The 27,743-nt window shown below is 48.9% G+C and overlaps 1 protein-coding gene across 1 annotated transcript; it reads left to right on the top strand.

Annotated features, from left to right (window-relative positions):
* Positions 1-1,305: 1,305 nt before the first annotated feature.
* VAX2 (ventral anterior homeobox 2) lies at positions 1,306-27,743 on the top strand. The gene is made up of 3 exons (XM_082357044.1): positions 1,306-1,568; positions 20,802-20,989; positions 27,083-27,743. The coding sequence occupies exons 1-3, from the start codon at positions 1,331-1,333 to the stop codon at positions 27,518-27,520; spliced, it is 864 nt and encodes a 287-aa protein (XP_082213170.1). The 5' UTR covers positions 1,306-1,330; the 3' UTR covers positions 27,521-27,743.

Below are 27,743 nucleotides of genomic sequence, written 5' to 3'. Positions count from 1 at the left end.
GCCCTTCCCCCAGACACTCTCGATCGGACCCTCGGACACACCGAAGCACCCTCGCTCGCTAGCATGCGGCGCAGAAAAGGGAAGCCAAGTCTGAAGCTATAGCGTTTTAGGGAAGGGCGTCACGGGCCCTCCAGCGCGCACACACAGGTTTGCACACACGTCTTCGCTGGGGTCTCTCAATCTTTCTTCCAAGCCCCTTTCTGAGTCAAAGGAAGGGAAATCCGGGCCTGGCCTCTCCAGGCGCTGTCCAAGGAGAAGCTCGACTCAGGAGAACGCTGGGATCCTCATAAAGTGCTTGGGACTCGGAGGGCCCAGGGACCCCACTGCTCAGCTTCAAAACCCAGCTCGGCTTCCAGCCGCGCTCACCTCCGCCCTTCCCCTCTCCCCAGCCCGGCGAAGCGGAACTGGGACCCGGGAAAACCTCCTCGGGGCCGGGAGTGGGGTGAGGGAGACAGGGAGATTTTCACCTTCTATCTCAGTCTGAGATCCCCCGTGTGAAGGCCTCAGAGCCGCAGGGGACCTGGGCGTTTGCAGCCTACCACAGTCTCGGCCTCACTCGACCCTCACGGCTCCCGGACCCGGCTATCCGTCTGCAGATCTGTCTTCTCACCCCGGCGAGTGCGGGTCATTCCCTCAGTACCTATGCCTCACTGTCTCGGGCTCTTTTTACCACAGTCTTGGCCTTGCCCTGCAAGGAGCGCCGGGAGGGCCTGCCTTCTGTGTTCCTGAGTGTGGGCAGAGGTATGAGTCTGGAGGCGAGGGCGGCCACTGAACCCCAGGCCTGAGCCCCAGCCCCAGCCCCCCACCCCGCCAAGCGCCCGAGCAAGTCCAACTTCCGGTTTTCTGCTCGGTCTCGTAGGTGTCGCCTTCCTGGAACACTTGGGTTATTGATCCCGCTGAAAGAGCCGGAGTGCGGAGACAGCGCTTCCCTGGGGATGAAGGGAGTGGGGAGGAGAGTAGGCTGGTGGTTGGGGGAGGGAGTTGATAAAATTTAGGAGAGGATGTAGGGCCTCCCTGGCCTCCCTCTGCCGGGCTGAGTGTGGGGCTAGACTAGGGGTGGGGGAGCAGGGCCGAAGAACCCCCATTCCCCAGGCGCAACTCCCTCGCGCACCGCTGGGAGTCGGAGAACCCCGACTCAAGACCAATCAGCAGGGAGGGGTGGAGCGGCCGGGCGGGGGCGGGGCCGGAGGAAGAGGAGGCGGGCGGGGGGCGCGGGGGGCGCGGGGGTCGAGGGGGGGTGAGGGGGGCGGGGGGCGCGAGGGGCGGGGAGGCGCGGGCTTGGCCGGCCCAGGCTGGGCAGGCGGTGGCTAAGACGAAGGTGGCGGCCGGCATGGGCGATGGGGGCGCCGAGTGCGACCGCGGCACCTCACGCCCGGAGTCGCGGAGCGGGCGCGGCGGGGACCGCGGCGGAGCGGAGGACTCGAGTGCTGATGCCGGCGGCCGCAGCCCAAAGGAGACTGCCGGGACCTCCGCCTCCAGCCCCGCGGGCTCCAGGGAGAGCGGCGCCGACAGCGACGGGCAGCCGGGGCTCGGAGAGGCAGACCACTGCCGCCGCATCCTGGTGCGAGGTAAGAGGACAGCTCGAAGCCCTGGCCCACCGGACGCCCCTCCCATCCCCTTCTGGCGCCTCCGACCTTCCTGCAGCCTCCACCTCCCGATTCATATATTCATTCATTCAGTCATCATTCAGTCATTCATTCAGCAAACATTGTTTTGAGCGTCTATTGTGTGCTGGACATTGAGCTGAGTGCAGGGGACAAAGCGGCGCCCGGTACCGAAGAAATTCCCATTTCACTGCCTTACGATTCTCAGCTTCCCAGGCCCATGCGGGCGGGTTACTGTGGCGGGGGCGGAGTTGCGAGTGCGGGATGCGGAGAGCCGAGTCCCCGCCCCGCGGCCCTCGCGGCAGGTGCGGAGAAAAGCGTCACGAGCGCTCCGCGGGGTCAGGACGAGGAGGCACCAGTGTCCGGAGCCGTGGGAGGAAGAGGCCAGGCTCCGCTCAGCAGCCGGGGCGCTCCCCCGCCCCCTGCCCAGCCCTGTCTCCCGTTCCCAGCCACGCAGACGCACCGGGCTGCTCCCGGGAGAGGGTACCGGGACGCGGAGGGCGGCGTGCGCCCCGCTCGCCCGCCTGAGCTTCGCCCCGCTCTCCCGCCTGGGCTTCGCTTTCTCGGTTCCCACTTCCTCGCGGCGCCTGGGCCCAGCCGGCTCTCGGCGCGGCCTTCTCCCGGCCGGGCCTTTTGCGTCTCTCCCGTTCTCCCTCACCCTTCGCCCTCCTCTCTTCTTTCCTGGCCATTTCTCTCCGCCGAGCTCGCATTCCCTTCCTGCAAGCGTCCGAGTGCCCAGCTCTGCCTGGCTTCCTCGCCGCGGGGCTGAGGCTACCCCGGCCCCCAAAGCCAGCCTCACGCGAAGCTCTAGACTCGCCTTTCGCCGGACCCGGGCCTGGCCTAGCGAGATGGGAGAAGAAAGGGAATCCCGGAGTCTTGCCTTCAGCCCGTCCCTAGGCCGTGGTCGGAACCTGAGGTCTGTTTCCCCCATCATCCCGGAGTCCCAGGACCGGGAGACCCAGCGCCTAGAAGAGGCCACTCGAGAGTAACGGCTGCCCCGGCCTCCTCCTCCAACTCGCTCCCGGCTTCCTCCCGCTGCCTTTTTCTTGCCCCTTCTTTTTGAGCACCTCTCCTGCAAGCCTAAGGGCCTAGAAAGAAATCAGCCAGAGCTGATTTCCTCGGCCACCGCCTAGGGAAGGGAAACCAGCCTGACTGACGCTGGCTCGAGCTCGCTCCAGCGCCAGGACCCCGAGTTTGTCTGATCTGGGCTGGGCTGTGTGTGAGCTACCCACACAGACTGGGACACCTTGGCCTGGTCGGGCACAGCCTCCTCACAGCCGCTGGGTTTGGGTGGCTCTGGGAAAAGGGGCTAAGGTAGAGCATGGAGGCGGCCCAATGTGAAGTTGACTGATGACCATCTTGGACACAGACTCAGGGACCCTGGTCTTCAGAAAACACAGGAAACTCCAGGCCAGGTATGGTCACCCAGCGCTGTTCTGGGTCAGGCTTGGGTCAAAGGACAGGGCATGGGGAGGTGGTCCCCACCCAACAGGGATTCCAACCGGTATGTGGACCTGTTGGGCACCTGGGATTAAATTAGATCTCATTCCATAGACTGTGGGATGTCCTGGGTACAAGGCGTTAGCAGCCAACTTGGAGTTCCATTAAGGAAATCTGCAGGGTTTCCGGAAACAGAGAAATCAGCCCCCTAAGCCCACACTCCCAAATTTAGGACCTCAAGTTCCTGCAGGACACTCACCACCTCACAATCCATCTATGGGTAGTCATTTTCTTCTGCCTGGACAATTGTGAGTTCTGTGTCTACCTACCACCCCTTCTGCTCTACTAACTCCACATGTAGATGGAATAGATTTTGTGTATAGATGTCAGTCAAATAACTCCCAGTTGTAGACTCACAAAAGGTAGGAGTAAAAAATTACCCTCCAAGAGACCACCCACTCTAGGAGCAATCCACAGCCAGGAAGAGATGGACCCCCCACTGTATGTGGGGCAGCTTGTGTGCACTGTCGGGTGTACTTTTACAAATGCGTGTAGGAAATACAGCAGTGCCATTACACTTATACAGTATAAAGGAAATAGAGCACAGAGGAGGTATTTACGCACCTAAAAGAAATAAAAGGTAAACAGGGCCCTCATAAATCCCTCTGTCCTTTCCATTTAATGACAAGGAGATTATTACAGGCCTGAGATACCAGGGACATCATTTACCGCTAATCCCTCCTAGCCAGGGTCACCTGTGTCACTCCGGCCCCACTGGGCCCAGGGCAGAGGCTCTGACAGATGAAAGGCCCTGCACTGGTGAAGGGAAGTCTGCAGCGTCTTGGCCCCTGGCTGAATGTCCCTCCAGTATGCTCTAAGCGAAGAGTACATTTTACCCTTGACCTCCAAGGACACATCCTCCCAAAGTACCCTTGGAGGAAACCATAAAAAGGGGGAAGGTAGGCGGTTAGCATCTCAGCTGTCAGGTTGCCGGTGGGGTGAAGATTCTGGGAAAGAGCCCCACTCTCTCTGGGTCTTTCTTTCTGTCTCTTTTCCACTCAGCACTTGCTCCCTTGAGGGCTCTACCCCAGGGTAGCCAGATCTGCTGGGGGAGTCCCAAGGTGCAGGGGAAGAAGAGGAAAGCCTGGTGCTGGAATTAAGCGAAGTTGGTTTGGAATACAGGCCTTACTACAGCCCTTTGAACTTGAACTAGTTTCTTTGCCTCTCCGTGCCCCAGTTTCCTCATCTGTACAAAGAAAGCATAGTGCTTCCCTTGAAGGGCTATGCTAAGGGTCAGAGATGGTGTCTCTAAAACTGCAAACAACCAACAGGATCTCCATAAATGTTCCATTGAATGAAAGGGGAGGGAACTCTGAGGAGACTCAAACTGCTTCAGGCGGTGGGCCTCCCTCCTCAGAGGCCTCCCCAACTGCACCCCCTGGGCCCAGAGGCTGTGCTAAGTGTTGGGAGGTGAACGGCCAAGGGGTCAAGGACCGGCTGATGAAAGGAGGCCCAGTGCCACCTTGCAGACCACACAGTGCGGCCTTCCCCAATCCCCTTTGAGGAACCCTCGCTCAACCAATCACTCAAGTTTCCTGCCTCTGCAAAATGTGGGTCAGGGAGCCAGGGAGGCCGACCTTGCTGCATCCCCTGCCTCAAAATGGAGGCTGCTTCGTGCCACACGTGGGCACAAACAAGGCCACTGGGATGACGGATGTACACGCAACAGGCACCCCACGCACCCCACCAGGGACACAGCTAGGCTTCCACAGGGACTTTAAAGCTGCCTAGGCTGCCCCACACCCCTGCTTGCACAGCCCGTTGACTGATGAGGGGAAGGGGTGGGAGATCCTTTTGTTTTATGTTTGGAAAGGACAAGCCGCGGGCAGGAAGCAGATGGAAGGAGAGCCATGGGTGTAAGTTAGCTGCAGCCTTGGGTGCTATGGCTTTTTCGGTGGAGCCGGGATCCCTGCAATCAGAAGAGGTGGGACAACTCTCACCCCAAAACTCCCAAACCTCACAGTCTACGCACACTCAGATGCACCTACGTGATTCTCAAATTAATCCAGAGTCGAATTCAACAACCCCTCTGGATAGAGCCGGGAATCGCTGTCTGCCAGCATCACCCCACCCAGCAGATGTTATGAACAATGCCTAGCGCTGGTCCCAGCTCACCCAAAGCGTGCCTCTGACCTGCCAATCTCAAAACCCCAACTGGGCCTCACCAACTCTGTGCTGCCACTTTGGCCTGAGTGGAGCAGGATTTAGAGGCTGCCGGCTGGGCGCTCCCGCATCTTGAGGCCTGCGGCACTCCAGGCCTGGCTCAGCACCCCTCTTTCTGGGAGCAGGGGGACAGGAAAACTGTGGAATCCTTTGACTGAGTGAATGGCTACCCCCCTCACCCCGTAGCACCAACACCCACTAGTGGAAATGCTTTCATCTGGGAGCCTGATGTATGTGACCAGTGGCTGGGGATGTGGGAGGACACAGGAAGGCCAGGGCCTCTGGCTGTGGCTGAACAATTCCCTCTGTGGATGTGGGTTTGGGGCAGGGGGTCATTGAATTCAGTGGGGTGCAGCCCCCTGAGAATCTGAGTGCAGTGCTGGACCCGCGCTGCAGAAATGCATTGGTCGAAACACAGACAGCACAATGGTGTACACCAGGCAGGGCGCTGGATGAATGCTGCAGACATGTCTGAGGACGCTGGGCAAGGGGCCAAGCCTTCCGGGGCTTGAGCTAGTAGCGACCCATGGGAACAGACAGCCCCCTTCTGCAGCCAGGTCTGGACTCAGCGTTGACCAGCGTCGCCTCCCTTTCTACTTGGATTTACAGCAACCCCTGGACCTAGGAGGACTCCGCCCAGACCTAGCAGTCCTCCCCCGGCAGGTCGTGGCAGCTCCACAAGGGCACACCTGCCATCTTCCTGATGTGGTGTTTTGGCAGTGGAGTCGGTGAGACAGAGTGTTGTGTTGGAAGGAGCACTGGATTGCAAGTCCCAGCGCCTGGGCCCTCCAGACACCAGACCTTGGGACTATAGCCCCGGTATAAGTCTGCTAAGAGAGGAGATAACCCAGGACCAGCCCGCCAGGCAGTGGTTGAAAGGTTTAAATGATTCATGCAGGGGATTGCACTTTGGGGTTTTTGGTTTCAGTTTTAGTTTTGGGGCTTGTGGGGGGTATTAGGTTTATTTTATATTTTCCTGGGATTGTTTTTGTTTTATGTTTATGCTTTGTTTTTGGCAGAAGGACCCACATTCTCGGGCAGGTCTGTGCTGAGCCCTTTCATTTTTGCTCTTTATTTTTCTCCTTTATATCCATGCCCCCACCCCACACCCAACACACACAAGCAGAAGCAGACCTGCAGCCAAATGCATACATAGTCTTGTTGATGTGAATTGCGTGCACCGTTTCATTTTCAGGGAACTGTGCAGGGCATTTGGCGGCTCCTTGTGTTCTCAGCTCTTGCTGCCGCCCTGGGTGGTCTCTTGAACTCGGGTGCCGGTGGACCTGCTGCCGCATCCCGCTCGCGCGCGCACACCTGAAAGGTCTGAGCTTCCAGGTGGCCCACAGGTGACCCAGCTGGGCAGGGAGGCTGGGACTGCACGTGGGCACTCGGAACTGGAGGGGAGGGAACGGACTGCAGCAGCGTGTGTCCCTGGGCCTTTGTACGGTGACACCAAACAGATTGGGTCTCCGCACACTGTGCACCCCCTGTGGCGACAGAGGGCTTCTAAGGCTCCTGTTGGCCCTACGCTCTTTCCTCAATTACGCCGGACTCAAGTCTGGGGCCGTAGTAAACAACCCAAGCTTCCTCTCATTTCGCAGTTTCTTTGATTTGTATTTTAAATGGGCGTGGGGCCGGCGGGGGCGGTATAGGGAAAAGTATGTGAATTTTGCCTTTTATTTCCTGTTTGCTTAATGTAAACTAAAGATTGGCCTGACTCTCCTCGGAAAGCGGGTAGCGGATTGCTCTCAGTGCATCCGCGGAGCTGCGTACCCCAGTTTGAACATCGCTGATAGAGGACGCCGAGGCAGAGTAGGCCTGCCCAGGGATCCCCAGGACCAGGGGTGGTCAGTGCGCTTGGTTTGCCCCCCACCCCGCGCCCATCCAGCAGGGAGGTTGGAGGGTCTCGGCTAGGGTGCCGGGGTGGCAGTGGACACTGCGGAAAGAGGTGGCAGTGCCAGGACCGAATCTGGCCTACAAAGCCGAGGATTGGGAGGACCCGGAAAAGCCAGGGCTGCGAGCGCGGCCGGGGGGTGGGGGCGACCGTGGGATGCTGCTTGCCACCCCTCCCCCCAGGCCCAGTAAAATCCCCCGAACCAACTCTCCCACGTTCTCCCATGATCTTGCCCTTCGCTTGCTAGTTGATTCATTCCACAAACATTAATGAGTACCTACCTACTACGTGCCATACCGACCCGGTGGGGCTGCTGGTGCTCAGCTTACCAACCGAGAGACCGCCTCGCAAGCGGGGACTTGCCGGGGTCCTGACCCGCCCCGGCGGCGCGGCCCGGGTGGCGAGGGAGCGATGTCGGCGCTAAACTCAAGGGAAGCGGGCGCCGGAGCCCGGTTCCCTTGATGCCATGCGGGGACCACGTAGGAGGTAGTCACCGCACTCGCCAAACCCACGCGATCTCCCCAGACGCGTTCCGTACGCATACAGTAGGCACTCAGTAAATATTTGCCGAAAGAATGAGAGGAGGCGAAACCATCCACATCTCGTGTTTCACTAGGTGGGAGGCCGCAGCTCCCCTCCCTGGGAAGAACGTCTGTTGTGAAGCGACCTCCTTATTTTTTGACGTTACAGAGTCGTTCCTTACATGAAATGGTGATGATGCCAGAGCACAGAATAATTGTTAAAATATAAAGTTGACGACGCCATATTTCTGGAATTTTGTGCAATCCTCAACTTGGGAACCACTGAAATACAAAACCTGAAGAAGCTCAAATATGGTTTCTTTTACTGGTTCCTTGGATCCCCAAGGCCGGGGAGGCCCCCCAGAGGAGCAGGAGGCCGAGGGAAGCACAGGGCCGGAAGGGCGGTAGTGAGTCTCCCGGCTCTCTGCAGGGGCTTAGGGTGAGGTTTCACCCGCAAAGCCAACCAGGTAAATAACTAGATAAATCCGCGCTCCTCCTCCCCGCCCAATTCACACGTCTCCAGTCCTCTGTTGGAGCTTGAAATAACCGGGTATTTACAGTCACGGTTGGTTCTGTGTTTTGCTTGTCCCGCCGCCCACGGCGGAGCTGCGGGGAGCCAGGGCGCGGCGGGTGGAGGACCCCCCCCCGGAGGAATGTTAAGGCCACGCTCACAATGCAGACAGGAAGATAGAGAAATTAAATTCAAAAAGCAATACGTGCTCAAGGTAAAAACAAACAAACAAACCGAAGTGGTAGAAGCCAGCATTCCCAGTTTCAGGTGTGTTTCAGGAGATTTCCTCGCTCTCCTATACAGACAATAGCGAAAGCGGAATCATATTACATAAGCTGTCTGCGACTTACCATTTTAAAAAAATTCAGTCCGCAGGGGTCATCTCTTTGGCCCAACCATTTCACACAGTTCCGTGACTGTACAGTAAGTACTCCTCTGGTGGGGGAATGCCGGATTCTCCTATCCTCTGGGAGGATATTCCTGTTGTTTTTCCCTGGTACAGTGAAGCATTGTTTGTAATTGTGAAAAAGTAGAACCAACCTAAATATCCATCAACAAGGGACTGGTTAAATTAAATTTTATTATATCTGCTTAATGCAGTACTGTGCAGTGGTTAGAGCACTTCTAGATACAGAGATATTTATTAAATAAATTTTACCAAATAAAAAAGTAGTTTACAAAAAATCTTACTTTTGTAATATATAACTTACATATTTATGTTTTTCAATTACTAGGGAAGGTCTGGGAGATTGAGAAATGAGCTCCCAATGCCCGGGTCTTTGCGCCCTTGAGTGTTTCCAAAGGATAAATTCCTAGCAGTGGAATTGCTGCTTCAAAAGGTTTACACACACTAAAAATTTTTTTAATGTGTTTCCTTTAATTTTAAAATAGTAATTATTTCATTTGATTCAAACATCAAAAAGTTGTTTTAAGCACACAGTGAAAAATCTCTCTCCCATCCGTGTCCCCCATCCTTCAGTTCCCACCCGGCTCAAAGGCAGCCATTATTTACTGCTTTCCAATATGTTCTTCGGAATAATTTCTATGCTTATGCAAGTCAGTGCAGCTATATTGCTTTTTTTCCTTTTGTTTTTTACTCATATGGTGACATCTCTATATATTTTTCGCACCTTGTTATTTTCACTTACCAGTGTATCTTGGGATGTTAAGAACTTCTTGTTAGTTTTTTTACAGATGCATAGTATTCCATTTATAGAGACTGGATGGACCATAATGTATATTATATAACCCATGCCCTCATGGCAGACATTTAGCTTTTTTCTTATCTTCTGTTATTATATACAATGCTGCAATAAATAAACTTGTTCCTTGGTCATTTCCACATGTGTTGGTATATCTGTCAGAGAAGTTCCTGAAAGTAGGTTACTGGGTCAAAGAGTATCTGTGTTTGTAATTTGAAAGACAGCGCCCAGGAGCCCTCCACAAGATGATACCCACCCACTGCCCAGCAATGCCTGAAAGTGCTTGTATCCCCAAATCTTGCTATCACAGTTCACACTTTATATCTCGATGGATGTTAAATTGTTCTTCCAGGGGAAAAAAATGTTTAGCAATTTATACCCCCGCCTTTTGCCCTTTCCCCATATTGGACATTGTATATCTTACATACCTTTGCTAAGAAGTACCTCACTGACATTTTAATTTTTATTTCTTTGATTATTAGTGAAGTTGAGCATTTTTTCATTTTTATTGGCCAGTTGTATTTCTTCTGCTATCTATTAATTCATTTCATTTGACCATTTTAATTTTCAAATATTCCTTTCCTTACTGATATGTAGAAATTACGTATTATGGACAGTAGCTCATTGCTTTCAATATATGTTGCAATTATTTTTTAGTTTATAAATTGTTCTCTAATTTTGTTTCTGATGTCTTTTGTTTTCTGAAATACAAAATATCTTTCCAATTACAAAACCAATCTGTGCTGTTTTGCTGTATCATGTAAAAATGGAAAGTTCTTCATTTCTTCCACATAATACACTTCTACTCCCAATATGCAATCTCCGAAACTTTCCCTAGTAATTGGAAAACATAAATATGTAAATTATATATTACAAAAGTGAGAGTTTTGGCAAACTGCTTTTCTTCATTTAATAAACATTCATTTATAAATATCTTTCTATCTAGAACTGCTTCATTATTTTTAACAGCTGCATAGTACTATATTATGCAGATATAATAAACTTTTATCTAACCAGTCCCTTGTTGATGGATTTATGTTGGTTCTATATTTTCACACTTACAAACAATGCTTCAGTGAACATCTTTGTATCCTAATTTGAACAGATTTTTTAAAAAGTCTCATTTATGAGACAATGTGAAAAATATGTAAACAGGTGAGACATTTTATTATATTAAGGAATGGTTGTTAATGTTTCTAATTGTGACAATAGTATTGTGATTGTTTTTTTAAAGGAGTCTTTAGAGATACATATAAAAATGTTTCTGGATGAAATGATATGATGTCTGGGATTTGCTTAAAATTACAGGGATATAGAAGGAATAGGATTGTTCCTGAGTTTATAATTGTTGAAGTTGAGGGATAGGTATATCAGAATTCATTATACTATTCTCTTTTATTTTGTATGTTTGAAATTTCTCATGATAAAATTTTTAAAATAATAAATATCATTTCATATATGTCTGGTATGCATATAATTACAGGATAAAGTCCTAGAAGTGAAATTTTAAAATACAAGTATATATGCTTAAAACTGTGATTATTTCTAAATGCCAAAAATGTATGAATTTATACTCCCAGAAATTGTGTATAAATGTGCCATTTCTCCACATCCTCCCAACCCAGGATATACTCAATCTTTTAGAGTAAAATCTTTTCAAGTGAAAAAAAAATCTTATTTTATTTGGCATTTTTAATTACTAGTGAGGTTAAACATATTTTCATATACTTATTTTTCATTTTTATTTCCTCTTCTGTGAATTTTTCATTCATATACTTAGCCATTGGTTTGCTCATTGTTTTCTTATAGTAGTAAACATTATTTATACGTATTTATGTATCAATATATGTTATATAAATATACTTATGTAAACATACAAACATATACATATTTTAAAATATTTTATAGAAGGGAAATGATCCCTTTTTCTGTGACGTGTTGCAAACATCCCCAGATCTTTTTCTTTTTCTTTTTTTTTTTTTCTTTTGACTTTGCTGTGAGTTGGGGGGTTTTCTGAACTCAAATTTAAACTTTAATCACATCTAATGGTCATTTCCTTTTGGGCCTCTACATTTTAGTTCTCAACTAGAAAGTTCTTCTCCAACAAAAGGTAACAATATTATATATATTATATATAATGTATATCTAATATATATTTATAATACAATACTCTTAAATTTTGTTACAAAAAATTCAGTATGCATTACAATTTTTTCAGTTTATAATTTATCTTTTATTTTTCTTTCTAATGTCTCTTCATTTTTGAAGTATAAATTATCCATTAAAAAATTTTTTTATTTTATATTGGAGTATAGTTGATTAACAATGTGTTAGTTTCAGGTGTTCAGCTAAGTGATTCAGTTACACACATACATGTATCTATTCTTCTTCAAATTATTTTCCCCTTTAGGTTGTTACATAATATTGAGCAGATACTAGGGAGTTTGGGATTGACATGTACACGCTGCTATATTTAAAATGGATAACCAACAAAGACCTACTGTATAGCACAGGGAACTCTGCTCAATATTGTGTAAAATATCCTTTTAATTACAAAACCAATCCATGCTGAAATCATGTGAAAGTTGAAAATTTTTCATTTCCCTCACACGATACACTTCCACTCCCAAGATGTAACCTCCCAAACTTTCCCTAGTAATTGAAAAACATAAATATGTAAGTTATATATTACAAAAGTGGGATATTTTTGCACACTGCTAAAATAGTCTGTTCACAGACTGTGATAGTCTTTGCAACAAACCAAATAATAAAGAAGTGCAAAAAAAAAAAAAAAAGAAGTGCATAAAGTAAGATGGGAGAAATCTTTTCTCCCTGACCAACTCCCACTCCACAGAGCAAACAGAAAAGAGAGGTGTTCAACCTGCCAGACTTAATTCTATGTAGGTACAAGCACGCACACACACAAAGTTTAGTTTTACATTTTGTTCTTTATAAAACTAGGTTTGTACACATGTACTTGTTTTCACGTAGCAGGTTTTAATGGACATCCGTTCAGGTCAGTATATGAAAATGTACCTCATTCCTGTTAATGTCTACATAACAGCCAAAGGCATGACCATACTGTGACTTCATCAACAGTATTCCTGTTGATAAACATTCAGCTTTTTCCTTTTTTTTTTTTACTCTTACAAACTGCTACAAACAGTGAGTCTATCTTTATGAAGGTATACCAATATTTCTCTGGGGTAGAAACCTCTATAAAATTTCTGAAACAAAGGAACTATGCATTTTTTAATTTAGCTAGGCATTGTGAAATTACCCTTCAAGAATAGCTTATTTTGTATTAATTTGTATTCTCACCAATAGAGCTTGAGAAACCTATTTTCCCTCACATTTGCCAGCACAACTTTCCCAGCCTGATAGATAAAATATGATAACTGAAAAAAAATTTATCTCATTGCTGTTCTAACTTTCATTTTCTCTAAGTCCCTCTGAGCTTGAGTATTTTTTCATATATTTTAGCCATTAGTATTTCTTCTCCTCTGAATAACCCTTTCATTTAATTTGTTAAGTTTCCCACTGGACTGCTTGACTTTATTTATTAGACTATAGAGGCTGTGTGTGTACTAGACATTAAGACTGTTATGCATGTATTATTAACATTTTCTCCCAATCTGTCACTTGTCTTTTAACTGTCTCTCATCCTGCAGAAGATTTGATTTGTAGGTACTCAAATCTGCCATTTATTTTTTTAAATTCTTCAGAGTTTTTATTCCATTTTTAGAGCTTTGTTTTTTACATCTAAAGTTTTAATCCATCTTGTGTATATTTTTGCATGCAGTGTGAGATAAATTACTTTATTCCAGGTAATGAGCTAATCGTCCAAAAGCCAGGTCTTTAATAATCTTGTCTTTCCTCCAACTAATTTGAAATATCTTTATAATATACCAATTTCTCATATAGGCATGGATTTGCTTCATAACTCTTGGGTCATCATCATACCATTTTAGTTGCTGTAGATATGTAATATATTTTGCTGTAATGGTAATACAAGTATTCTCTCCTCATTCTTTACATTTTTTTCTCAACTATTCTTCCATTTTAAATTTTCCCAATAAACTTGAGAATGAATTTTTTATAAGGAATTTTTATAGTGATCACATTATATTTGTTAAGGCAGGAAGGACCTTGTCACACTTAAAAATCAGCACAGGACTTCCCTGGTGGCACAGTGGTTAAGAATCCACCTGCCCATGCTGGGGACATGGGTTCGATCCCTGGTCTGGGAAGGTCCCACATGCCACGGAGCAACTAAAACCATGCGCCACAACTACTAAGCCTGCGCTCTAGAACCCGTGCACCACAACTACTGAGCCTGCGCTCTAGAGCCCGTGAGCCACAGCTACTGAGCCCGTGTGCCACAACTACTGGAACCCATGCACCTAGAGCCCATGCTCCGCAACAAGAGAAGCCCCGCTCCTCAACAAAGAGAAGCCCCGCTCCTTGCAAATAGAGGAAGCCCGTGCACATCAACGAAGACCCAATGCAGCCAAAAAAAAAAAAAACAACATGTTAACAGCTTATCATGTAAAGGAACTACCTGGGTGCTACCTGGATGAAGTTGGGTAGGACTTTGAGGGGGTCTATTGGGAGAGGTAGGTGGAGAGGGTAATTTTTGGTCCTGGAGGTCAAGAGCATTAGCTATCTATTATCAAGCAGGGGTCATCACCTCTCCCATGGCAAAGGCTCTTTGGATGGAACACACTCTCCCCTGTACCCCTAGGGCTCACCCCTCTTTGAGGAGATCTGAAGGACAGCAAAACTCAGCCTTCATTCCAGTTACACTCATGCATTTCACCCTAACAAAACCCTACCCACAAAGAGGCTCTGCAGTTAAGCTGCCCCTCCTTCCCGGTGCTTCCCCCCAACCCCACCTAGAAAAGGAACAATTCCGGAAAGGGGGCTCTGTCAGTAGGATGGACTAGATTTTGCTGCAGAGACAACCCAAAACTTCAGAGGTTTAGCAAAACACAAGTATATTTCTAACTCACTTGATAAGTCCATCACAAGTGGGCAGGGGCTGGTCTTGGTACTCAGAAACCCATGCTCCAGCTTGACTCTTGCCTCTATGACCATCACAGTAGGGGGAAGGCGGTGTGGCAAATCACGAACCAGCTTTTGATGTGTTCTCCTGAAAGTGCCCGCATCCTTTCCTCTTGACTAAAACAAATCATATGGCCACATTTGATTGCAAAGGGCAGACAGTTAGTGCAACCCTACCATGTGCCTGGAAGGAGTTGGAAACGCTGGCGAACAGCATTCATGGCTTATACATTAACTTGACTTTGATGAGTGGCCTTTTCTGCCACTCCTGGCTAAAATAGCAAATACAAAAACACACACTATGACTTTTTTTTTTTTTTTTTTTTTATAGCTGCCTCGGGTCTTCGTTGCTGGGCTCGGGCTTTCTCTAGTTGTGGTGAGTGGGGGCTACTCTTCGTTGCGGTGCTCAGGCTCTAAGCTCACGGGCTTCGGTAGTTGCAGTGCTCAGGCTCAGTAGTTGTGGCTCGCAGGCTCTAGAGCCCAGGCTCAGTTGTGGCGCACGGGCTTAGTTGCTCCGCGGCATTTGGGATTTTCCCCGACCAGGGATTGAACCCACGTCCCCTGCATTGGCAGGTGGACTCTTAACCACTGCGCCACCAGGGAAGTCCCACACACTATGACTCTTGTATGTTAGCTATTTGGAGAGGGTCAGTAATATCCCCTTATCTTGTTTTATTTTCTTCACAGCATTTATCAGTACCCTTCATATTAGTTTTTAAATTTATTATCCGTCTTTCTCCCTAACACAAGGTCTATGGGAACAGGGACCTTGTCAATTTTGCTCATTTCTATATCCTCAGACCCGAGAATACTATTTGGCACATAGTAGGCACTTATTAAATTTATGTTGAATGGTTGAATAGACACAGTTGTTTTATTTACATAAGTGGGGTAGTACTACTTACTTTCTTTCACTTAATGTCAGTTCATATAGATATTGCCTCATTCTTTTAAATTGCTACATGGTATTTTATAAAATATGAATGGTATGAATGTACCACAGTTTGTTCAGCCATTTCTCTTACAGGGAACACTCAGGATGCTTTCAAATTTTCAACATTTTGAACAATGCTTCAGCAAACATCCTTATATATACCTTGGAGCACATGAGCCTGTGCTTTTCTGGATAAATACCTACTAAAATAAAATTGCTGGGGCAGTAGCTGTGTGCATCTTTAAACTTGACAAATGCAGCCTTAAACGTTGTGACAATTTATGATTCTACCAGCAGTGAATGGGAGTGTGGATTCCCCAACAGTGCATCATTGCTTTATTAATCATCTGCTAATGTCTTTCCAATCTTAAGGGAGATAAATGATTATCCATTGTTGCTTGAACTTGCATTATCCTGATTACTGTGAAGCTGTGCTCATCTTTTCATATATTTACTGGCCATTTGACTATCTTTTCTGTGAATGGCTCACATAAATTACTTGACCATTTTTTCTGTTAGACTATTGCCCTTTTTTAAAAAATTGTGTATTCATAATTGCATTTTATATATTCTGGATATTATTTCTTTGCCTTTTAAAAAAGACTTTCTTCAATCCTGTCTTTCGTATTTTATCTTGGTTTTGGTGCCTTTGCCATACAAAAGTTTTTAGCTTTAATGTAGTCAAATACATCCTTTATTTTTCCTTTACAGTCCAGGTTTGCATTTTGCTTGGAAAGCTCTTCCCAAGCTTAGGATTCTAAAAATAGCCTCCTATATTTTCTTGTAATCCCTTTATCATATTATAGTTTATGATTTGCTCTCTAATCCATTTGAAACATTGTTCTTTATGGCGTGAGATGTGAATTTAACTTGATTTTATTCCAAACGGATAATTTATGGTCATCAGTCTACTTAACTCCACTGATAGACTAGACCAACCCGTCCCCATTGAGAATGTTCCCTTTATCATAAACTCTGTCACTATATGTACATGGCTCTATTGTGTACTCCTTATTCCATTTTGTTTCCCAATATTCAGTTATTTGAATACCAACTTTACCATTTCTATTATATCCATGTTTCATTTATTTACTTAATATTTTAGCATAATATATTTTAAAATGAAATACCTACTTTAGCTTCATGCTAAACATATAAAATCATAGATTTAAATTTTTTCTAGTAAACCCTAAAAGAAGTGCATATCTTTTGAAATGGCAAAGGTTTATTTATGTACCATTTTAAATCATCTTACAAACCACAAGTGAAATGCAAAGGCATTTGGGGAAACACTATTGTATTCTTTCCACTAATGGATTTGTCAGTTTCTGTGACAAAACATCATTCTAGCTTCATGGCATGTTTTTGTTGTTATTGTTGTCGTTAATGTTTTATTTTGAAATAGCTGGAGAATCACAAGAAGTTGCAAAAATGGTAGGGAAATCCCATGTATCTACAACCTAGCTTCTCACAATTGTGACATCCTATATAACTATAATAATGATCAAAATCTGGAAATTGACATTACTACAATGTAATTAACTAGACCACTGACCTTCCTCAGATTTCACCCATTTTTTGCATGCACTTTTTTCTTTGTATATAGTACTATGACATTTTATCACAGTTATAGATCCATATAACTACCACCCCAGTCAAGATACAGAACTGTTCTGTCACCACCAAGAAACCCCTATATAGTCACAGCTTCCCTTCCCTAACCCCTGGCAAGCACAGATCTGTTCTCCACCTCTGTAACTTTGTCATTTTGATAATGTAATATAAATGGACTCATACAGTACATAATCTGAAGGACTGCCTTGGTTTTTTTCACTCAGTATAATTTCCCTGGAGATGTATCCAATTTGTTGTGTCTTTCAATCAATAGTCATTGTTGTACCACGGTTTGTTTATCCATTCACCTGTTGAGGGACATCTGGATTGTTTCCATTTGGGAGCTACCACAAATAATGCTACTATGAACATCCCCGTGTAGGTTTTGATGTGAACCTAATATTTCATTTCTCTGGGATAAATGCCCAGGAATGAGGTCACGGGGTGGCTAATATAGGTTTAACTGCCAGGTCAGTTTCCAGAGTGGCTGCACCACTTTACATTCCCACCAGCAATGAGTGAGAGATCTAGTTTCTTGGCATCCTCACCAGCCTTTTGGCACCCTTTTTTTTTTAATTGAGATGCGATTCACGTAACATAAAACTTGACTTTTTTTTTTTTTTTTTTTTTTTTTGCTGCGTTGGGTCTTCGTTGCTGCATGCAGGCTTTCTCCCATTGCGGCGAGCGGGGGCTACTCTTCGTTGCGGTGTGTGGGTTTCTCATTACAGTGGCTTCTCTTGTTGCAGAGCACGGGCTCTAGGCGCGTGGGCTTCAGTGGTTGTGGCGCACGGGCTTAGTTGCTCCGCAGCACGTGGGATCTTCCTGGACCAGGGCTCGAACCCCTGTCCCCTGTATCGGCAGACAGATTCTTAACCACTGCGCCATCAGGGAAGTCCCTCAGTCTTTTAATTTTTGCTACTCTGATACGTATTTCTCCTGGTTTTCATTTGTTTTCCCCTAATGGCTAGTGATGTTGAACATCTTTTCATGTGCTGATTTGTAGGACCTGTTTGGGTATCTTGGGACAAGTCTGAGGGGCCTTTGTTCCATGCTCCTGCCTCTCCTGGCCCTGAGGAGGAGGGCTGCCCTTGGCTGCTCCCCGAGGCAGGAATGCTCCTCTTAGCTCCTCTACAAAGAGGAAAGGTGGGGGGGGGGCCTATATGGTTTGACCTCAGTGGTCAAGAGCACAGGCTCAGAGCTTCAGGTGGGCTCCAGGTGGCTTACCCGGAAGAGGATATGAAGCTTGCAGCACCACGTATGACACCCCTCACCTTGTCTCCTGTTCACACCCCCCAAGACACTTTTAATAAAATCAGTGCCTTTGGAGCTGGGCTCACTTGAGTGTTGTGAGGAAAGTTCTGAGACTGGTTTCACAATTGTAGACAGTAGAACCTGTGCAAAGGCGACCCAGTCACAATGGGGTCACAAATATTACGCCACTATTTTAAAATGTAGAAAGTATCGGGGTGGGGGGGAAGCTTGAGTTGTCCCCAAAGGCCTATGGTTCTACCAAGCCTCCAAGAGCAGGGCTCCCATCTGTGTGCTGTGCTCTGCCCAGCGCCCTGGCAAGACTAGCCCAGTGGTCGGGGAGGGCAGCCTCTGGGCCATGACTCTGTCCCCCACCCAGGCTCACCTTCTCCCCAAGGGTTGACTGAGAACACGAAGGTGCTCGAACCTCTGAGATCGGGGGCAGGACCTTCGAGCTAGGAGCCCATGAAGAGCTGAAGTGCACCCTGGAGGAGTGAACATTAGCTGGCCCTAGCAGGAGGCAGGAAGAACTGGTCTCATAAAATACACTGAGGGACTTGGAGGGAGAGGTCCCGGGTTCACCCTCTAGAGTAGGGATTCTAAAAGTAGGCTCTACAGTCCTGTGGCTCAGAAGGAGCCTCTTAACAAACAGCACATCCCAAATGCAATTCCTTTCCTGCATCTTCCAGGGCAATGATGAACCCATTCAGAAGATTCCATTTTCTACCCATGACCAAAGTTTTCTTCACTATAACCTATCAATTGAATCACTAAGGATTACTAAAAGAGGGTATTCATCAAGTAAAATGAGGGTGTTTCTAGACCTTATTAAACACTGTCAGTATGAACTTGGGTAAGTGACTTAAAATTTGTCCCTCCATTTCCCCATCTGTAAAATGGGGATAATAACAGTTCCAACTTCACTGAGACATGGGGAGGGTTTAAGTACTTAAAACAGTGCCTGGCCCAGAGCAAGCATTGCAGAGATGTCAGCTATTATTATGAGCGGACACGGCCACTAATGCTTCTGATCGCATTGCAAACTTCGACTGTGCATGCCCCCTGGAGATGGGCGGAGCTCCTGCAAGCTTGGAGGTTTGCTTTGTTACCTGTGCTTGGTAACAAGTGCTGCCTTGAGTTGGTAAGTTTCCCAGTGACACTAACCTTCCTATGTAACAGCAAGTTACTCTTAGTTTAGCTTTATCGTTATTAACAGCACGTGTTGGGAGAGGTTTGGTAAATCCTACAGAATATGATGCTGCATATTTCCACACTTTAATTTTTTTTTAAAGGACATTTATTTATTTATTTATTTATTTATTTATTTATTTATTTATGTCTGTGTTGGGTCTTCGTTTCTGTGCGAGGGCTCTCTCCAGTTGCAGCAAGCGGGGGCCACTCTTCATCGCGGTGCGCGTTCCTCTCACTATCGCGGCCTCTCCTGTTGCGGAGCACAGGCTCCAGATGCGCAGGCTCAGTAGTTGTGGCTCACGGGCCCAGCCATTCCGCAGCATGTGGGATCCTCCCAGACCAGGGCTCGAACCCGTGTCCCCTGCATTGGCAGGCAGATTCCCAACCACTGCGCCACCAGGGAAGCCCCCACACTTTAATTTTTGAAATAAAACTTTTCTAATAACTAGATTTCAAGCCATCAGTGTATGTGGTTCAAACGTGGATCATCTTTGCCCCTATACTTAAAGCTGATGTGTATATATATATATATATATATATATATATATATATAAAACCCCCCACTCCAAGAAATTTTGCTTTTGCTGAGTTCTTTCAGTGGGACTATCTGGTGAATGTGGGCTACAGATTTTTCAACCTTTCCTAAGTAGGCTCCAAAATATTAGAGACCCCATGCATGGAGGGCATCAGACCAGGGCCCAGGAGGGTGGCCCTGCTGTTCAGGACTAGGCACACGAGCAGTGGCAGAAGTTCCCCCTCTCAAAGACACCCCAGAAGCTTGATACAGTGGCCATGGTCCTCGGGCTCCTCCTGGGGATCCCAGCTCTACCTCACACCAGCAAGCCTCTTCATGGACCCCAGGAGGGTCTGTGGACAGAGACTGCACCCATACACACTAGACACACACACACACACACACACACACACACATAGGGCTTAAGACCTGGCTCTGGACATTTCCTCCGGTAAGCCTTACCTGATTGATCATATCCAATTCTAACCCATCTTTTTCTCTGCACTTGAGGACTTGGTATTTCTCTTTCCATTTGTTTCTTATTCTGCTGAGGGAAGAGAATACTGACTGGGTCAGACTGAGTCCTTTCTGACCAGGCTATGATGATAGACCTGACATTTGTGCTGAGGCCCATTCACATACATACATTAGATACAACATACTGCATTGGGTGATTAAGGAGGTAAGGCCCAGAGAGGGTAAGCAACTTGTCAGAGGTCACACAGCCAGGCCCAGACATGAAGAGCTCCCCATCAGATCATGCTGCCTCTCATTAAGATGCTCATTGGTGGCTTAAATCCTTACTAGTGAACTAACTTGCTTCTTTTCATGACCCTTGCAGACGCCAAAGGAACCATCCGGGAAATTGTCCTGCCCAAGGGCCTGGACCTGGACCGGCCCAAGCGGAGCCGCACATCCTTCACAGCTGAGCAGCTGTACCGCCTGGAGATGGAGTTCCAGCGCTGCCAGTATGTGGTGGGCCGTGAGCGCACTGAGCTGGCCCGTCAGCTGAACCTCTCGGAGACCCAGGTAAAAGGGCAGGGCCAGACCACTCCATCCCTGCCCTGGCAGCCCGGAAAGTCCTTGGGGTGTGAGGCCTGTGGGCTGCTGCTCGGAGACCCAGCTTTGGAGTTGAGACATGTACTAGGGAAAGGCTTAAAGTTACAGATAAACCAGAGCAAATATATATAGTGCTGACAAAAGAAAGTTGGTATATGCCAACAGGGTGGGGGTGAGGGAGTCGGGGTTGGGGGGGGCTTCTGGATGTATCAGGTGCTACTTCCGGTGGAGTATGGGAATAGGAGGAAGGGTCATTCAAGTTGCAGGGGGGTGTTTGTTGGTGCAGGAGGGAGCCTGCAGGAAGGCATGGTGAGGGGTGGGCTTGCTGGGAGCAAAGACTCAGCAGCGAGATGAGGCATTACAAAATTGGGTTGGGGACCTCTCATTTCCCCATTCTGGGCCTTTTCCCATCCTCACTTCATCCCAGTGTGCCTCTGAACCTCCTGTTGGAGAGAAGGGGTCTGAATGCCCCCTTCACCCAGGAAGGGCTTAGCACATAGCACTGAGCACCTACTCTGTGTGAATGGAGGTATTTCAAGCTGGTAATAGAGCTAAATAATAATAATAGTAATAGTAATAATAATAATATTGGGTTGGCCAATAAGTTCATTCTGGTTTTTCCATAACATCTTAGGGAAAAACCTGAACAAAATTTTTGGCCAGCCCAAAAATACTTCCCCAGTACTTACTGTGCTAAGGCACTGTTCTGAGTTAGCTGTTAGTTTACTAATCCCTCCCAACAACCCTATGATGTAGCTACCAATATTATCCCATTTTACAGATCAGGAGAGGTTATGCCCAAGGTCATACAACGACTAAGTTCCAGAAGTAGGATTTAGACAAGCAGTCCGGCCTCTTTATGCTGCCTGTAAACTGGGTAACCACCCTGGAGCTTGTCAAAAAAGACTTAGACACTCAAGTCCAGCTACAGGTAAACGGCTGAGGGAGGTCAGTCAATAAATGTATGGAAAGGGCCAAACCAGGACACATGAAGGGAAGGGGAGAGGAAGGAGAGGAGAAGGAAGCAGACAGTCTGGGGAAAGCTGCCAGAGGATCTGTGAGGCTCTCCGAGCACCGCCCGCCGCCGCCCTGGCCCTGGCCTTGGTACCGCCGTCCCGCGGCAGTGAGGTCAGGATCATGGGCTGCTGGGAGCAGCTGCTATCCTGCAGGCCGGGGCATCTCCGCCTGGACTGCTTTCCTCCAGCTGCCCCTGTAGAGCCCCAAACAACCCGGCAGATGGCCTGGGGCAGCTGGGCCCTCGGTCCAGCTGAGTCACTGGGACTGGAAACCAGGCTGTGTTCAGGGGGCCTGCAGTGGCCAGGCGGGGCCAGAGCTCCGGGTGGGGAGTCAGGGAGACCCCCTCAGACCCTGAGGTCTAGACACAGAGCCATCCCCCCCTCTTTCCCCTAATTTCCCTCTGCCTTGCCTAGCTTTACCCCCAAAGTCTCCCCTGAAACTTTCTTTCCAAGGACACCTCAGATGCCCAGGCCAGAAGCTCCTTCTCAGTGCTCATCCTTCCCCTGCCCTGCCTGAAGTACAGGCTACATTTATCTGCCCTTGAAGGTCAAGGCCAAGCCCCTCCTCCCCCAGGAAGCCTTCCCTAAGGCTTCTTGACTTTGCTGCAATACCTATTCCACATGGCTTGACCTGTAGAGTGTGGTGTGTGTGTGTGTGTGTGTGTGTGCGCGTGCGTGTATGTATGTGTGTGTGTGTGTGTGTGTGTGTGTGTGTGTGTGTGTGTGTGATGTGGCGGGCACCAACCAGTATGCACTTCCCAAAAGCAAGAATGTATGTGAAAGCCACATCTGCTCTTCAGGCCTCCCTGGGGAGCCCAGCACACAGCCGGGCACACAGTGGGCCCTCAGTGAATCCTCGACTAACTGATTATTGCTTACCACCCTCCTTCTTCTTTCCCCAGTCCTGGGGTTTTGCAGATAATTTACAGTGTAACTAACACTTACTGAGAGCTTCTGTGCACCCAGCACTGTTCTAAGTGCTAGATGTGTTCTACCTGGTTTAGTCTTCACCACAGCCTCGTGGGATAGGTGTGCAGTTTTTCTTCTGACACCACTTCTCACATCAAATATGTGGTGCTTTCCCACACCAACAGCAACCAATTCTCCAATACCAGCTGGGTTTCCAGCAATGCAACTCCGTTCAGTTCTGACCCTAACTCCTGGAGTTAACACAGACACTACAGCCTCATGGGACAGTCCCACATCAGATGCCAGTAGCAAGTCCCAGGGCCACCCATACTTCTGACCAGCTATAAATGGGGGGGTTCTCACACCCCCCTCCTTAGGCTTGATAATTTCCTAGAATGACTCACAGAACTCAGGAAAACACTTTACACTGTATTTACTTTTACGGATTTATTATAAAGAATACAACTCAGAAATAGGCAGATGGAAGAGATGCATAGAGCCAGGTATAGTGGGGAGAGTTCATGGAGCGAACCTGATTGTTCAAGAGACTTTATAACCCGGTCTCCAGCCCCCTCCGCTCCCTGGAGGGGTGGGGCTGAAAGTTCCAACCCTCTAGTCACAGGTCTGGTCTCTCTGCGACCAACCCCCATTCTGAAACTAGGGGTCCACCCTGAGTCACCTCATTAGCATAAACTCAGGTGTGCTCAGAAGGAGCTGGTTATGGATGACAAAAAGCTCTGAGCCAAGAACCAGGTACAAAGACCAGGCGTATTTTTTCAGTACACCAGAATGATGGCTCTTTATTATTTTTACGTTAAAGAGAAGGAAACTGAGGCACGCAGAAATTAAATAACATGCTCAAAATGTAAAACAGGCACATTCATTAGCTCTTCTAATCTTTATAAAGAGATGACTTTCAGGACTTCCCTGGTGGTCCAGTGATTAAGACTCCGCGCTTCCAACGCAGGGGGTGCGGGGAACTAAGATCCCACATGCCGTGTGGCATGGCCAAAACATTAAAAAAAAAAAAAAAAAGATGACTTTATGGGTAATATTATCCCCATTTCAGAAAGCTGAGCCTCAGAGAGGCTAATTAACTTGCCCAAGTTTATATGGCTAGAATTTTGTGGAATTCTCAGTATATTCACCCACACTTTGGGGTGAATATATTATTGAATGCCTGCTATGTACCAGGTGCTGTTCTAGGCACGCCCTCCCCTCTCTGTTACACCCAGAGCTGCAGCAGGACTGGACGGGTAGGAGATCACCGGTGAAATCTTCCCTCATCATTGGTGGCACCCCTGTTACTGCCACTCGCTTTGTACCTACTTGCCCTCCGTTTGCTGGGAGCGGTCAGTGCCACTCTCCACTACATCCTCAGTTTCCTGAGGCAAGGAACCATGACTTCTGAGTCTGTCCTCTCCCTCTAGTTCAGAAGTAGGAACAGAGAAAGAGCAATAAACACTACCTCACACTGAGTGTGGGCCAGGCTAAGTCCTCTACAGGGATTTCCTATTTGATCCCTGCCACAGCCCAGGTTTTTTGTTTTGTTTTGTTTTTGGCTGCGTTGGGTCTTCATTGCTGCGCAACTCTTCGTTGCGGTGCACGGGGTTCTCATTGTGGTGGCTTCTCTTGTTGTGGAACACGGGCTCTAAGCGCACAGGCTTCAGTAGTTGTGGCACACGGGCTCAGTATTTGTGGCTTGCAGGCTCTAGAGCGCAGGCTCAGTAGTTGTGGTGCACGGGCTTAGTTGCTCCGCGGCATGTGGGATCTTCCCAGACCAGGGCTCGAACCCATATCCCCTGCACTGGCAGGCGGATTCTTAACCACTGCGCCACCAGGGAAGTCCAGCCCAGGTATTTTTATCCTCATTATAGAGATGAGAAACTGAGACTCAGGGGTTCTTGGGGGTGGTGCCTGGCCTGAGGTAGGCACAAGCCTGGCTGAGAACCCAGGAGACTTCCCAGCAGGGGAAAGGATTGCAGTGACACGCAGAGCCACGGTCCCCACGGATCCTGTGGGACCGCTTCCTGGAGCAATCAAATTCCAGAGTGACTAATAGTCACTTCCTTCAGCCAGACTTGGTTGAATCTTCCTCGACCATCCCTTACTGATATCACCTTCAAATGTCACCTCTTCAGAGGTGCTGTGTTTGCCACCCTACTGATAAGATAGTCACCTCCCCGCTTCTCCCCTCCTTATTGTGCCCCCAAAGTGCCAGCCCACAAACTGTTATCTGTACATGCCAAGTACAGAAATGGAGAATAAGTGTTTAGAAATACACATAGCAATTTTTCTAGTAACTCATTTTAATTTATTTTACAAAAGTATCGGTCCACGACGGATTGGAAACTTAAATAAAAAGTGGTTCCTCACCACGAATAACTTGAGAGACACTGCTCAAAGCACTTATTGCCACCCGACAGCCACGCCTGTTTGTTTTTATCGGTTGTTTATCTTCTATCTCCCCCTCTCCCCGTCCACTCCACACGGCAAGGATTTGCTCTGCTTTGTGCACTGCTGATTCCGCCCGCCTAGAACAGCGCCTGGCACAGAGTGGGCACTCAATACCTATCTGCTGAATGATGAGTGAGTGAATGAATGCAGCAATCAACCTCAAGTAGATCCCGTAACTCCCTGGTCACTTTCAGTTATTGAAACTCAATCCAATCCCGTTGAAAACACCCAACTCACATCTGTTTCAAATCTTTTCTTCCCTCCCCCTTCGCCCACTCAGAACAGGTCTGACTCACTGCTGGAGGGACCTGCAGGGGAAGAGCCCCTCCCATCACGGCCGCTAGAAGGGAGCGTGCTCTGTCAGAGCCCCCTGCTCACCCTCGCCCCCCAGCGACCTCCCCCAGGGTAGGAGGGCAAGCAGAGTGGCACCTTCTGGCCTGAGGAGCCTCATGGCTGGAGGCCTTTGCTAGAGGGCCAGTTGCTCCCACAGGTGGCATGGCAGGCGTGGCCCCAGGCAGCCTTAGCTCTGCCCTCGTCCTGCCCAGGCCAGCCTCCGCCCGTGCTCCTTCTCTCCACCTCTCCTTCACCCGGGGCCACGTGAGTTGCAGCTTCCCTTACATCCTCCGAGCTTGGAGGGAAACAGCAGGTCTCCCCATGCTTTTCTTTCTGGGCCCTCCACTCCGTGGTCCCTCCTCGTCCTGCTGGCACAGACTACCCAGCCAGCTGCCAGCCTCCGGAAACCTCCGGGCCAGAAGCAGGGCCAGCCTCTGTGCTCCTGGGGACACGGGTCTGGGTGCTGCAGTGATTGACAGGTTTTCCAGCTGGGGAGCAACTGTCAGTCTCTCCTTCTCTCAGGCATTTGCAGGCCCTGCAAGTGATTCAGGACCCCCAAGCTGCCTCCTGGGGGGAGCACCCTGTCCTTCCCAGAGAGGGGAGAAAATCCCATCACTGTTATGGGGTTCGCAGAACTGACCACTGAGCTCCTCCCCGACCCCCAGCCTTCCTTTCCTTCTACAGACTAGGACGGGGTTGGAGTGCTGGGTGCCAGGTGCCGGGTGCTGGCAGAAGGCAAGTTCTCTTCCTCTCAAAGGCCTTGAAAAAGGTCTCTGCCCTTTGGTTGGTGGCTCCATTTAGGATGTCCCCAGCTTTGGGTGTGTGGCCGTTGGAAGTGTCCCTCACCATCCTGACACGTCTTCTTACACTTGTTATCACGTTGAGAAGCCCTTATAGGTGATGGGGTGGGAGGGAACTGCTGAGAGTTTCAAACAGGGGGATGGCCAGATGGGCTAAGGAGCTCCCTTCAGAGGCAGCATGGGGGCTGAGACAGGAGGAGGCGGGTGGCTAAGAGTGGAAGGAGTGTGGGCCAAGAGGGGAACTCATCTGTGCCCTCCCACCTCCACCCTCCAGCTGCCAATCCCCCCCTCCATCCTAGGGTCAGCGTAGCAGTGGAGGGGTGCCCATGATTTGGGGGGCAAGTGTCTCTTATCAGTTACCCCAGTCAGCCTGATTATGGGAAGATCTTAATGACAGTCTGATTGCTCTTCTTTCCTCTCTCACTGCACCCCTGCTCCCCCCTCCCCCCTCCCCTGCCCCTTCCTTTCCTCACCCCCACCCCTGCCGCCACTTTGCTCTGCTTTTCCCCTCTCCCTCGCTGACACCCCTCCCCTTGCTCCACCCCAAGGTGAAGGTCTGGTTCCAGAACCGCCGCACCAAGCAGAAGAAAGACCAGAGCAGAGACCTGGAGAAGCGGGCGTCCTCCTCGGCCTCCAAGGCCTTCGCCACCCCCGACATCCTGCGGCTGCTGGAGCAGGGCCGGCTGCTGTCCCCGCCCAGCGCCCCCAGCCTTCTGACGCTGACCCCCGGCCCACCGCGCCTGCCTGCCAGCCACAGGGGCGCCTCCTTGGGTGACCCCAGGACCTCGTCCCCGCACCTCACCCCGCTGACCTCAGCCTCAGCGTCGCCCCCGCTGCCGCCCCCTCCGCCCGCCCTCTGCTTCTGCACCGCCCCGCTCCCGGACCTGCCTGCCGCCTACGAACTGGGCTCCTCGGCCTTCGAGCCCTACAGCCGGCTGGACGGGAGAGTAGGCAGCCCCGGCGGCGGCAAGAAGGCCAGCGCTTAAGTCTCCACCCCCCCGTGCGACACTTGAGTCCCCAAGCACAGCACCACCCCTGCCTCCTGGGCCCAGAGACGAGAAGGGGCGGCCACACCCCCTGCCCCGCCCACCCTGCAGCTCAGAGACTCTCCAGTGGATGACGTTGGTACCGCAGCTGGTGTGTGTGAGTGCAGTGTGTGTGCGTGTGCCTCTAACTGAAATAAAAGGAAAACAATGACAAGAAGGGAAA

Source organism: Balaenoptera borealis (assembly GCF_965194805.1).
Source record: "Balaenoptera borealis genome assembly, chromosome: 15".
NCBI lineage: Eukaryota > Metazoa > Chordata > Mammalia > Artiodactyla > Balaenopteridae > Balaenoptera > Balaenoptera borealis.
Note: the sequence above shows the minus strand (reverse complement) of the source record. Positions and strands in the feature narration are given on the sequence as shown.

What these genes read in the sequence shown, in the direction of transcription:
- VAX2 (XM_082357044.1), top strand. Translation starts at nt 1,331, where the DNA reads ATGGGCGATGGGGGCGCCGAGTGCGACCGCGGCACCTCACGCCCGGAG. An exon ending in CCGCCGCATCCTGGTGCGAG is followed by an intron (nt 1,569 to 20,801) that starts GTAAGAGGACAG and finishes TGACCCTTGCAG; the next exon opens with ACGCCAAAGGAACCATCCGG. An exon ending in TGAACCTCTCGGAGACCCAG is followed by an intron (nt 20,990 to 27,082) that starts GTAAAAGGGCAG and finishes CTCCACCCCAAG; the next exon opens with GTGAAGGTCTGGTTCCAGAA.